The sequence below is a fragment of the Chanodichthys erythropterus genome, chromosome 5 (assembly GCF_024489055.1).
Source record: "Chanodichthys erythropterus isolate Z2021 chromosome 5, ASM2448905v1, whole genome shotgun sequence".
In the NCBI taxonomy this organism is placed as follows: Eukaryota; Metazoa; Chordata; class Actinopteri; order Cypriniformes; family Xenocyprididae; genus Chanodichthys; species Chanodichthys erythropterus.
Genome location: NC_090225.1, coordinates 31,276,637 through 31,288,754, shown reverse-complemented (window position 1 = coordinate 31,288,754; position 12,118 = coordinate 31,276,637). Strand labels below are relative to the sequence as shown.

Below are 12,118 nucleotides of genomic sequence, written 5' to 3'. Positions count from 1 at the left end.
GAAATCATCACCAATGCATTGGAGTAAAGAGTACATATACTTATTCAAAAATTGTAGGTAGAGAGTAAAAGATGCTAACGTCTTTAATACTCAGTCAAAGTACAAAGTAGCCAACAAGTTAGATTACTAATTGCATTTACTGGAATACTTTACACCACTAGCTGTTGGTCCTGACAATGCAACTGCAATAATGCATGTTCACTTGTGTGTTTGCTGTATTTAGATTTTTCCACCGCTTATTCTCTTCAAGAGTTCAAACATGTGCTGTGTTGCTGTGTATCCAGGAACGGGGTTGGGAAACACTGACTTTGAATCTTTAATTTTTCCTCTGCTGTGCCACAGGGCATCAATCTGAGTGGGGGACAGAAACAGAGGGTGAGTCTGGCCAGGGCGGTTTACAGCTCCGCAGACATTTACCTTCTGGATGACCCACTGTCTGCTGTCGACTCACATGTGGGAAAACATCTGTTTGAAAGGGTGATCGGACCCAAAGGACTGCTCAAAAATAAGGTAGGAGACTAATGTCAAAGTGAATACTCAGAATGGACTTTTTGCCACATCTTAACAAAATTTTTGTTACAGCCATGAAACATAGATTAATCCTTATTAAGGTTACAAAAGTTATTCAGTCAAGATCAGTGAGTGATTTTTTCTTTTCTTTTGTTGTTTGATTAACATTAAAATCACAGACAGCAGCAGGTTTATTAGGCTGCTGTCACTTTAAGAGGTGCATGGATCCAATATACTGTTACACATGCGTTTTCTTTCTCTACTGTTTACATTCATTTAAGACATAACTAACTATGTTTACACGATACTTGTCAAGATGGGCATTTTGACACAATTTAGTTTGAATATGTCTGTTCAAGTGCAAGAAGACGTGAAAGAGAGCTCGATTCAGAATTTTTGGACCGTCTGAGATGTAGATTTCTGGGGGAAACGCTTCAGATGCTCACTATATTATTATATATGTATGTCAAAAGCACGTGTTCTGCTTGACTTAAATTTCTGCATTGCTGTTCTGTTTTTTTCTCTTTGTAGACTCGTATCCTGGTAACACATGGGATTAGCTTCTTGCCGTATGTAGATGAGATTGTTGTGTTGGTGAATGGGGTTGTGTCTGAGGTGGGATCATACGACGCTCTTCGGGCCAATAAAGGCGCTTTCTATGAATTCCTGGAAATTTACGGCAAAGAGGAAAACAACAAAGCTGATGCCAAGAAAGGTTTGTCTGCCATCCAACATTTGCATTTTCTGCAGAGCTTCAGATATTCTCCTAAACTTTAAAAAGGTCATATGAACACATTCTGGAAGTTTTATTACAGGGCTTGCAATGTCTACATGATTCAGCTGCAGATTCTTTCTTGCTTGCTTGCTTTATTTCTTGGTGCAAGTTGTCTTTCCTCTGTGTTTTCATTTATTCAATATTAGCCAAAAAGCTGCAGGGATCCACACTATGAAAATTAACTGGAAATAGTAGACCATTTGGGCACAAACTCTTTTCAATATCTAATAACGTACACTACCATTTTAAAAGTTTGGAAGAACTTTCCAGTGTTTTTGCACTGCTTGCATCAAAACATGTGCACAAGTCTCTATGCACATAAACTCATTGATTTTTCTCTTTGGTAAAAAAGCAGCAGCTCAGGAGGCAGCCTATGAAGAGATCGATACCCTGCCGGAGGTTTTGGAGCCACAGGCCGACGGCTCTCCAGAGGACATCGTATCAAGCACACTGAAGAGAGAAAACAGCTTGCGCAGCAGCCAGCGTCACAGTCGACAAAATGGAAGGTAAACCAAACACACCATTGAATAACATTCCACAAGAAGAACAGAAGATTTTATTCCAGGCATGCACTATTTCACACAGATACAACTGAATGTTGCTCCAGTTGAGCAAGTATAGAGTGCATGAGTCTGGTTCTGGAGGTAAAAACTCTATTCATTTTCTCCACAAGGAAATAGATTCTTATCAATAGCTTCTAAACCTTTCAAGGTGGACCTACTGTGAGCTACGAGGATGCTAATCCGATAATATTTGCTTCTGTTGAAGCCATCAGCTCTCATTATTTCAATTTAGTTTAAAAACTACATTACCCACAATGCTGTACAGAAAATTCCACCAATCACAGTCGCCACAATCAAAAGTGCCAAGATCTTTTTAGCTCCACACACTCCCACGAATCACATAAATGAGTTGAAGCACTGCGAATGAAATTTAATTTTATACATATAATCAACATATTGTACAAATGAGTAGTTTTATGTTTCTCCATCATTTATAATTATATTATGCTGTTTGCAATGCTTCATGGGATTGTAGTTCTTTCACTCACTGAAGCCGTTAAGTTCACAGTCTTGTATCTTTGTATTTTGTCCGATTTTCAAATACTTCAAATCAAATGAAAGTTTGCAGTGTTGCGATTCTCCTCAGAGCTGGTAGGCTTCGTTCATGGCTTAGAAAGCTTAATCAAGACCTTTTCTTTAAATCCATATTGGAGAAATTAATGGAGAAAATACTTCTGGAACTGCCGGGACTTCTACTCTGTAGTCATGATCTTTCAAAAAGAGCTACAGAAATGCAACAACAGACTTCATTGCAAGAGTGCAGTTTTGTGTTCACTAAGACCAATTTATATACATTTTTTGTCTTTAGTGTGAGAGTAAGGAAGAACAGCTCTGTTCGAAGTAAAAAAGACTCCGGTGAGAAGAAAGGACAGCGACTGATTGAGAAAGAAGCAATGGAGACCGGAAGGGTACTTAATAGCAACTAAAAGCAGTTTTGGTTCTCAATGTTTTCTTGTCTATTTTCTCTTCAGTAATTGTGTGCAAATTATTTTTTGATTCATATCCCAGGTGAAGTTCTCAGTGTATCTTCAGTATCTGAGGTCTATGGGCTGGTGTTACGTCTCCTTGAGTTTCGTCTTCTACTTCATCCAGAATGTGGCGGTCATTGGTCAAAATCTGTGGCTCAGTGAATGGACTAATGATGCTGAAAAATATTTCAACGAAACCTACCCAAATCATATTAGAGACATGAGAATAGGCGTCTTTGGAGGACTGGGACTAGCACAAGGTATGAACAGAAAGAGATTTAATACATACATTTACAAACAGAATGAAATGGAGGACAAGATATTTTGTGATTTTAAAGAAGCCATATGATGCTAGTTTGTTATTTTGATTATTGGGTGAACTACAATAGTGCTTTAATGTTAAAAAAAACAAACAAAAAAAAACATTATTTTTCACATATTGAACACTATTGTAGCTCCTCTATTCGTGCTAATGTCTACAAAGCCCCGCCTTCCGAAAAGCCTAGAGTGCTGTGATTGGCCAGCTGGGCGTTGTGATTGACCTGGACCAGTGTTCTCTGTTTCTCTGTTAGATAGAATAAATCCCTTTGTGTGAGACGATGCGCTTTGTAAATTTGCAGATTTTATACATGCATGAACATTACACACTAAAGGAAAAGGAAAACATAAAAAAGCATCATTTATCAATTATACATGTATAAAGTGTAGTTTAGTCATAAAAAATGTTGGAATACATTTTAAATTGTATCAATATAGCCTGAAACAACAATAACGGCCCTAAGCAGTACAACGCCACCTGGTTGGTCTAGAAAAACAATATAAGTAGAGGAAATATACATTTTAAAGTCTGTTGTATGTGCCACACATCCTGCTGTCAGCTGGTGGCGCTGTGACCATGAACCACAATAGTCACGTCCATTTGATCAGTCCCTATAGCCAAACATATAGCCCTAATTTGACTAAATCATATAAGGCACTCAGAAAACAGGAGACTTTTCCTGTTTACTTTTTGACATCAATGTTTGAGATATCAAAAAGTCTGTTCGCAATTTAGCATCTCCAATGTCTGTGAGAATCGCACTAAATAAATAAATAAATCCACATTAAATTCAAAATGACTGACTTCCTGTTGGTCGGAGCTAATGATTGTAATTTAGAAAGTTGTCCGGCTTGATAAGAACAATTTGTGTGCTGAGTTTGGTGACTGTAGGTAAAACTAACTCCTGCTCTTTAGTCAGAAGGTGGCGCTACAGAGCTCCCAATCCACGCCCATTTCTGAGCTTTTTCCAATGACTAACTCTGAATTGTGTGTCAAATTTCATGAAATTTTAAACATTCTAAGAGCCTCAAAAACACTCAAAATACATGGTTTGGTATTGTGAAAAGAATTCATTGTTAAAATTAGGCCTGGGACAGTATATCGATGCATCGTGAATTGAGAAATGATCTTGGATTGATTTAGAGATTTTTTAGAACCTGAGCTTAGTTTTTAACAGCACCATCTGTGTGCTTTAGAAACAGCCGTACTCTGCTCTCTTCCAGTTCCTTACACACACCACTTGAACCTTCTATGAAATAATCATTCATAAAGTTTGAAAAGGTTGAGGTGAATTACAAGAGTGTTTGCAGTGACCTGTTTACATTAATCTCATGTCGTAAAAGCATTCTGAGGTGCAAATACTTTCTCAGACTCAGCCGAACGCACGAGTGCTCTTCTTCATGAGGATTTGAGTGTGCAGTTAAAAACTAGCCTAGAGCACTGTTAAAACTAAGCTCGGAATCGTTTCGTGAGAGAATAGCGATGCTTTCAGAAAATATCAGAATCGATCCACAAATCGTGATGTAGCAATATATTGTTCCAGCCCTAGTTAAAATACAAAAGAATGATCTGATGTATTTGGAGAGTGATATGAGAAAATGCCTCAATCTGTGTTTTAGCTCTTTGTCTAAAAATAGTGAATGACAAAGTGAGTTTCAGTCTTTTAATTACAGAGAAAAAATGGTGGACACAGTACATGAGCTTTCCTAAGTGATGGTATGTCTTTCTCTGCCAGGATTTTTGGTGTTTTTAGGCACAATACTCCTAGCTGATGGATCCATTAGTGCGTCCAGGACTCTACACACAAATCTGCTGTCTAATATTCTGAGAGTGCCCATGGTGTTCTTTGATACCACACCTTCAGGACGAGTAGTCAATCGTTTCGCTAAGGTATAGACGGGCGCACTTTTTTTACACGATTTTATTGATTTTTGCTATAAAGATGAATCAAAGATCTACAAATTGCAATATGTTGTATAATTAGTGCAATTGTATGAAGGCCACAGACAAGTTCATTAACATTGTTCAAAATAAAGGTTCCAAAAGAGTGTTTTCACAGTGATGCCAAAAAAAGAACCATATTTTTTCTTAAAAGAACCGTTATTTCTTAGTGTAAAGAACATTTAAAAAATCTAAAGAATGTTTTGTGCAATGGAAAGATTCTGCGGATATTAAATGTTCTTCATGGAGCCATCAATGACAATAATAATAATAATAAAAAAAATAATAATAATTTAATGCTCTGGTGCTCTTTGGTCCTTTTTGACCCCCCAAAAAATGGTTTTGAAATGTTATAAAACTTGGTAAAGATTTTTTTTTTTTTTTTTTTGAAAGAAAATCATGGACATGATTCAAAAAGGTTAAATGGTCCTGAAAAAAATAGTCACACTTTTACTGTTTACTGTCGAAAATTAGTGCAGTGGAAACTAATGGGAAGCGACTTTCATCTAGTGGAAGCATTTGGTACTGCGCCCATAAAAAATCTTACTGAAAGCTCATTTTTTGAGATATCAACCTCAACTTGTTTAGATTTATTTGTTTAGGCTTTTATTTTCAAGCCAGTTTTAGAGTTAAACATATTTTGGAATATATATATTTCATATAAAAATGGAAAATAGTATTTTTGTGCATTTTTCATAACAATAAATTATTTTTTTTTACTTCAGCAATAATTTACCAAGTGTCTTCTTTAAAAAGAGACCAAACTTCAGCATGTGCTCCAAAGCATTCAAGATTTATGTCAGTTTAAATTATAAATTTCATTTTTAGGTCTATGCTCAAAAAACGGTTTACAGGTAATAAATTGATTGTAACTACTGCATAAATTAGTACCATGAAATCCCCTAAAAATACAAAATATTAATTAAAAAACTTTATAAAACTAAAATATAATACATTCATTTAATTGAAATTAAAAAAAAAAAACATTATTGAACTAAAATATAATACATTTCATTGAAATAATGTAATTTTTGACCTCCACTCGAGCAGCACCAGAGGCTGTAGTATATTGCAAGTATATTATAAGTATTTTGCAGATTGATATAAACATAGTAATCTTACTGGAATCTCAACACATTCCAAGACTGATTGCTGTACTTTGTTTTAAAACTGAAATATTGTTTTCAATATGGCTTATATTTAGGATATCTTTACTGTGGATGAGATGATCCCGATGTCCTTCAGATCCTGGATTCTCTGTCTTCTCGGAGTTCTAGGGACCTTGTTTGTTATCTGTCTGGCTACTCCAATCTTCACTGCAGTTGTTGTACCAATGGCTGTCGTCTACTACTTTGTGCAGGTAACACGGCTAACAGCAATGATGAAACAAACAAGAACCTGTACTAGTCTGTGGACACTTTGCAACATGTTTCTCTCATACATAGTATGCAAAAGAATTAATATCTATTCTGCATTAAGTTTGTATAAACCTGCGTTGTGTATTTCAGAGGTTCTATGTTGCTACATCCAGGCAACTCCGACGACTGGATTCTGTATCTCGATCTCCCATTTACTCACACTTTGGAGAAACCGTATCAGGAATCTCCGTGATAAGAGCGTACGGGCACGAGCAGCGTTTCCTAAAGCGGAATGAGGACACCATTGATCAGAATCTCAAAAGTGTCTATCCTTGGATTGTTTCTAATAGGTCAGATTTTGTACTATATTTCGTTTTTTTTTTGTCAAGAGATAAATCTGTGTTTGCGTCATAATGTTGCTTGTTGGATTTCAGGTGGTTGGCCATGCGGTTGGAGTCTCTGGGGAATCTGGTGGTGTTTTTCTCAGCTTTGTTTGCTGTAATCTCTCGAGACTCTTTGAATAGTGGACTGGTTGGACTGTCCATCTCATACGCCTTAAATGTAAATCTTTTTGATTTTGAGGTACCTGTGATAGGCAGTCGAATAACCTCTCCATTAAGTAACACAACTCGTGTTCTTGTTAGGTGACACAAACTTTGAACTGGCTCGTGAGAATGACATCAGAACTGGAGACCAACATCGTTGCTGTGGAAAGAGTGAACGAGTACACAGAGATCAAAAATGAGGTAGAGAATTAAAGCATTTTCAGGTGTCAATTTTGTGCTAATGATCTAATAATGGTTTTCTTAATCTCACAAACATTATGAACTGTAGACGAGCCAAAAACCACAGACAGCTTGATAGAAACATGTTCTTACAGCGTTACACGGACATTTACACATCTCCAATTCTTAATGGCTTAAATTATAAAACCCCCAATAAATATTATGATCACATTTTCCATGATATGCAATAATGAGAAAATTTTTTTGTGATTGTAGCTAGATTACTAGATGAAAAGTCACCTGAAAGAGCATGAGAAAATTAGTAATCATACTTCATAAATACTTGTGGGACATTCTTCTCCAGTTTTACCATATTTGAACAGATCCATATGAAATCCAAAGGTTTTGAAAACTTTACATGGAATTGTTGAAATGTTTTTCTGAATTTGGTTAATTGTGTGTCCAGGCTCCGTGGGTCACCAGTAACCGTCCTCCTGACGACTGGCCCTCCGCCGGGAATATTCGCTTTGAAAACTACAAAGTTCGATACCGGCCTGAGTTGGAGCTCATTCTCCATGGAATCACATGTGACATTGAAAGCACTGAGAAGGTGAGGAGATGCACCAGATTCTTAATGATGTATTGAAAATGCCAATATGGAGCGATAAACAGTATTATACACTGATCATTATTAAACCAGACTTAAAGGGCTCTGGTTCTGTTTCTGCCTCAGTTGTGTTTTAGGAAGAAGCGATGACTCAAATTCAGAGTTAGTTAAAGGTGCAGTAAGCGATTTCTGAGAAACACTGTTGATATTTGAAATCAACCCAAACAAACACGCCCCTCCCTTCATTGCTCCGCCCCCGAAGAGTGCCTGTCATAGCTGAAGTGAAGCAAAATAACGCTTAGTGAAAAATAAAGCGAAGATGGCGAACAAACGACAATGAAGAACAAAAAATGAACACACAGTACACAAGAGTATATACAAGCAAGAGTTCTTTGTTCACCAGCTCCAGACAAACAATGACACTCATATACTCCTATAGATCATGTAACCCCTCCTGTTCTACTCACACTGCTCCGAGTGGGATTCAATCCGGCATGGGAGGCGCACACGCTAACAAGGATGCTAAAGACCGCAGCCTCTAGTGTCAGTCACTAGTGCGCCTCTTGAGTGCGCTAGTGCACACCTCTGGCCTCTGTTATACTAACACTACAACAACAGCATATCTTAGTTCTGTGAAACAACACAACCTCGATTCCATTTCAGGGCTTGGCGCTGTAAAGCTTTTCTAGTATTAATGCGTGTCCTAAAGCTCTTGCCTGATCATAACCCTTCCGATATTCCTCTGAGCTTTTCTCTTTTGTAATGTCTCTCAGCCATCTCTTTCTCACTCTCTCTCCTCCCCCATCATGAGTGGACACGCCCCCTACTGCTGATTGGCTCTCTCTCTCTCATCCCCCATCATGAGTGGACACGCCCCCTACTGCTGATTGGCTTTATCTCCTCCCCCATCATGAATGGACACGCCCCCTACTGCTGATCATGAATGGACACGCCCCCTACTGCTGATTGGCTCTCTCTCTCCTCCCCCATCATGAGTGGACACGCCCCCTACTACTGATTGGCACACTCTGTCTCATCCCCCATCATGAGTGGACACGCCCCCTACTGCTGATTGGCTTTATCTCCTCCCCCATCATGAATGGACACGCCCCCTACTGCTGATTGGCTCTCTCTCTCCTCCCCCATCATGAGTGGACACGCCCCCGACTACTGATTGGCACACTCTGTCTCATCCCCCATCATGAGTGGACACGCCCCCTACTGCTGATTGGCTTTATCTCCTCCCCCATCATGAATGGACACGCCCCCTACTGCTGATTGTGTCTCTCTCTCTCTCCTCCCCCATCATGAGTGGACACGCCCCCGACTACTGATTGGCTCACTCTCTCTCTTCCCCCATCATGAGTGGACACGCCCCCTACTGCTGATTGGCTCACTCTCTCTCCTCCCCCATCATGAGTGGACACGCCCCCTAATGCTGATTGGCTCACTCTCTCTCCTCCCCCATCATGAGTGGACACGCCCCCGACTACTGATTGGCGCACTCTCCACTCCCATCATGAATGGACACGCCCCCTACTGCTGATTGGCTGACTCTCTCTCCTCCCCCATCATGATTGGACACGCCCCCTACTGCTGATTGGCTCACTCTTTCTCCTCCCCCATCATGAATGGACACACCCCCTACTGCTGATTGGCTCTCTCTCTCCTCCCCCATCATGAGTGGACACGCCCCCGACTACTGATTGGCACACTCTGTCTCATCCCCCATCATGAGTGGACACGCCCCCAACTGCTGATTGGCTTTATCTCCTCCCCCATCATGAGTGGACACGCCCCCTACTGCTGATTGGCTCACTCTCTATCTCCTCCCCCATCAGGAGTGCACACGCCCCCGACTACTGATTGGCGCACTCTCCACTCCCATCATGAATGGACACACCCCCTATTTCTGATTGGCGCACTCTCCACTCCCATCATGAATGGACACGCCCCCTACTGCTGATTGGCTCACTCTCCTCCCCCATCATGAATGGACACGCCCCCTACTGCTGATTGGCTCACTCTATCTCCTCCCCCATCAGGAGTGCACACGCCCCCTACAACTGATTGGCTCACTCTCTGTCCTCCCCCATCATGAGTGGACACGCCCCCTACTGCTCATTGGCTCACTCTATCTCCTCCCCCATCAGGAGTGCACACGCCCCCTACTGCTCATTGGCTCACTCTCTGTCCTCCCCCATCATGAGTGGACACGCCCCCTACTGCTCATTGGCTCACTCTCTGTCCTCCCCCATCATGAGTGGACACGCCCCCTACTGCTCATTGGCTCACTCTCTCTCCTCCCCCATCATGAGTGGACACGCCCCCTACTGCTGATTGGCTCACTCTCATCTTAAAAGCTTTATATGTTCTAAAGCTTGTATTCATGTGTATATTTATATTAATGTACATTAAAAGATTCATTTAAACATTGTCAACATGTCGGACAGCAATATGATATAACAGCAGTATGCCTTGATTTCACGTACCTCAGTATTTTCTGAGTATTTGATTATGCTACATTGTCTCTTGAATATATATTTTTTCCCATTTCCTGACTTTTCCCAGATTGGCATTGTTGGTCGAACTGGTGCAGGCAAATCTAGTCTGACCAACTGTTTGTTTCGCATCATTGAAGCTAGTGAAGGTCGAATCATCATTGACGGTGTTGACATCTCCACCCTGGGGCTTCATGATCTCAGGAGTCGACTCACCATCATTCCACAGGTGCGTGGAGTACACTAGATTCATTCACATTCATTCCCCAAAGGTTTGCACAGTTGTTACCAAGGGTTGCAATGTGCGACGCTGCCATGCACTCCACATTAGCGAGTCTGTCCTAGACTTCCATCTGGCCGTGGAGGACAGGCACAGATTGTCTCAGCGTCCTTCACCAGGTGAATCTGCCTGTAGTCACGTTTCTCAAAGCCATTTAATGCATTAGATGTGGCCCCGCTGACCTGGTTTCTTCTAATCATCATAAAAAATGCATTTAATGGAAAGCGGCATCTGACAAAAAGAATAATAAACGAATGCTTTAATACAGGACCCGGTTCTCTTCTCTGGGACTCTGCGGATGAACCTGGACCCTTTCCAGAAGTTTAGTGATGAGGAAATATGGAATGTTCTGGAGTTGGCTCATCTGAAAGATTATGTTCGGGGTTTGCCGTCAGGACTTGAACACGAGGTGTCGGAGGGGGGAGAGAATCTAAGGTTTGTGAGCTGTATAAACATGAATATGTTCAAATGCATTGATCAGGTGTGCTTGAATTCAAATGAGTGCATCTTGGGGTGCATCAAAATTGTGGTGATTAATTCAGTCGTGGGATAATAACAGCTAATCTCCTCTAATAGAGTTTAATTTAGTTCTGGTTTCTTTGGTCAGGCCATTTGAATTAGAAGTAGGGCATCCTATAATAGATTTTATTGTGTAATGTTGCTGTTTGTGCATGAAAAAGTCTCTCCAGCAGGAGTTCTTCTCTATAGCAGTGTCAGTGTTTCTGAAACTTCTGAAACTGGCGGTTATGGTAAGGGGCGGGACATTTCCCAAACACCAATCACAACACACTGCTCCAGCTGACCAATCAGAGCACATTGTGCTTTCCAGAAGGAGGGGCTTCATAGAGACAGGAACTAAACAGAGAGTTTAGGAAAACCTAGAGCTCAAAAACAAAATAGGGCATAATAGGTCTTATCTTGATTTCTGATCTTGAATGTTTTTGTGTTTCCACTAGTCTCGGTCAAAGACAGCTGCTGTGTCTCGCCCGGGCTTTGCTCAGGAAATCCCGCATACTCATCCTGGATGAAGCCACAGCAGCCGTGGATCTGGAGACGGACGATCTCATCCAGACCACCATCCGCAGAGAGTTTTCCCACTGTACCGTGCTCACCATCGCACACCGGCTCAACACCATCCTGGACAGTTCACGGTGAGCAGCATTCAAGTGATTTCTGTAGAGTTTGTTTCAAAGCGATGTATTGCAGTAATAACGTCTTAAATTCAGTAAGATCCTCATTATCAAGTTAATTTTAACGCTTGCCTTAAAATATACTGTTGTCACAATATTTAAATATCAGCAGTCTGAATCAGTACCAGTAATATTGGTATTTACACATTCTGATACCACAGCAAAAGTGAATTTGTTATTAGAAGACACTCCTTTTAACTATTTATAAAATGTTAAGTAAGTTTAAAACATTAATTATTGTGATATTAAAATCAGGCTGATATCATGTAGTCTGATCCCAGCATTAGTCAAACCACAAACATGAGCCAAATTACTCAAAAGAAGAGCGGCATCTTTCCAGCAGGAGTTGAGATCTTCTCTCAGGTCTGTGATGAGTGAAGT

The 12,118-nt window shown here is 40.4% G+C and overlaps 1 protein-coding gene across 2 annotated transcripts in view; it reads left to right on the top strand.

Moving 5' to 3' along the window:
• Nucleotides 1–12,118, top strand: part of abcc2 (ATP-binding cassette, sub-family C (CFTR/MRP), member 2) — a 32,562-nt gene that overhangs the window by 19,460 nt on the left and 984 nt on the right. Inside the window, exons 18-31 of one of the 2 annotated variants that reach the window (XM_067386884.1) lie at nucleotides 343–510; nucleotides 1,042–1,225; nucleotides 1,641–1,791; nucleotides 2,657–2,756; nucleotides 2,857–3,076; nucleotides 4,871–5,025; nucleotides 6,281–6,436; nucleotides 6,585–6,784; nucleotides 6,869–6,995; nucleotides 7,079–7,180; nucleotides 7,626–7,769; nucleotides 10,338–10,496; nucleotides 10,816–10,982; nucleotides 11,504–11,698. In XM_067386884.1, coding sequence (XP_067242985.1) covers nucleotides 343–510; nucleotides 1,042–1,225; nucleotides 1,641–1,791; nucleotides 2,657–2,756; nucleotides 2,857–3,076; nucleotides 4,871–5,025; nucleotides 6,281–6,436; nucleotides 6,585–6,784; nucleotides 6,869–6,995; nucleotides 7,079–7,180; nucleotides 7,626–7,769; nucleotides 10,338–10,496; nucleotides 10,816–10,982; nucleotides 11,504–11,698 — 2,228 coding nt within the window. Of the gene's footprint in view, nucleotides 1–342; nucleotides 511–1,041; nucleotides 1,226–1,637; nucleotides 1,792–2,656; nucleotides 2,757–2,856; nucleotides 3,077–4,870; nucleotides 5,026–6,280; nucleotides 6,437–6,584; nucleotides 6,785–6,868; nucleotides 6,996–7,078; nucleotides 7,181–7,625; nucleotides 7,770–10,337; nucleotides 10,497–10,815; nucleotides 10,983–11,503; nucleotides 11,699–12,118 lie in introns of both variants that reach the window. The other variant, XM_067386883.1, reaches the window with a different exon arrangement.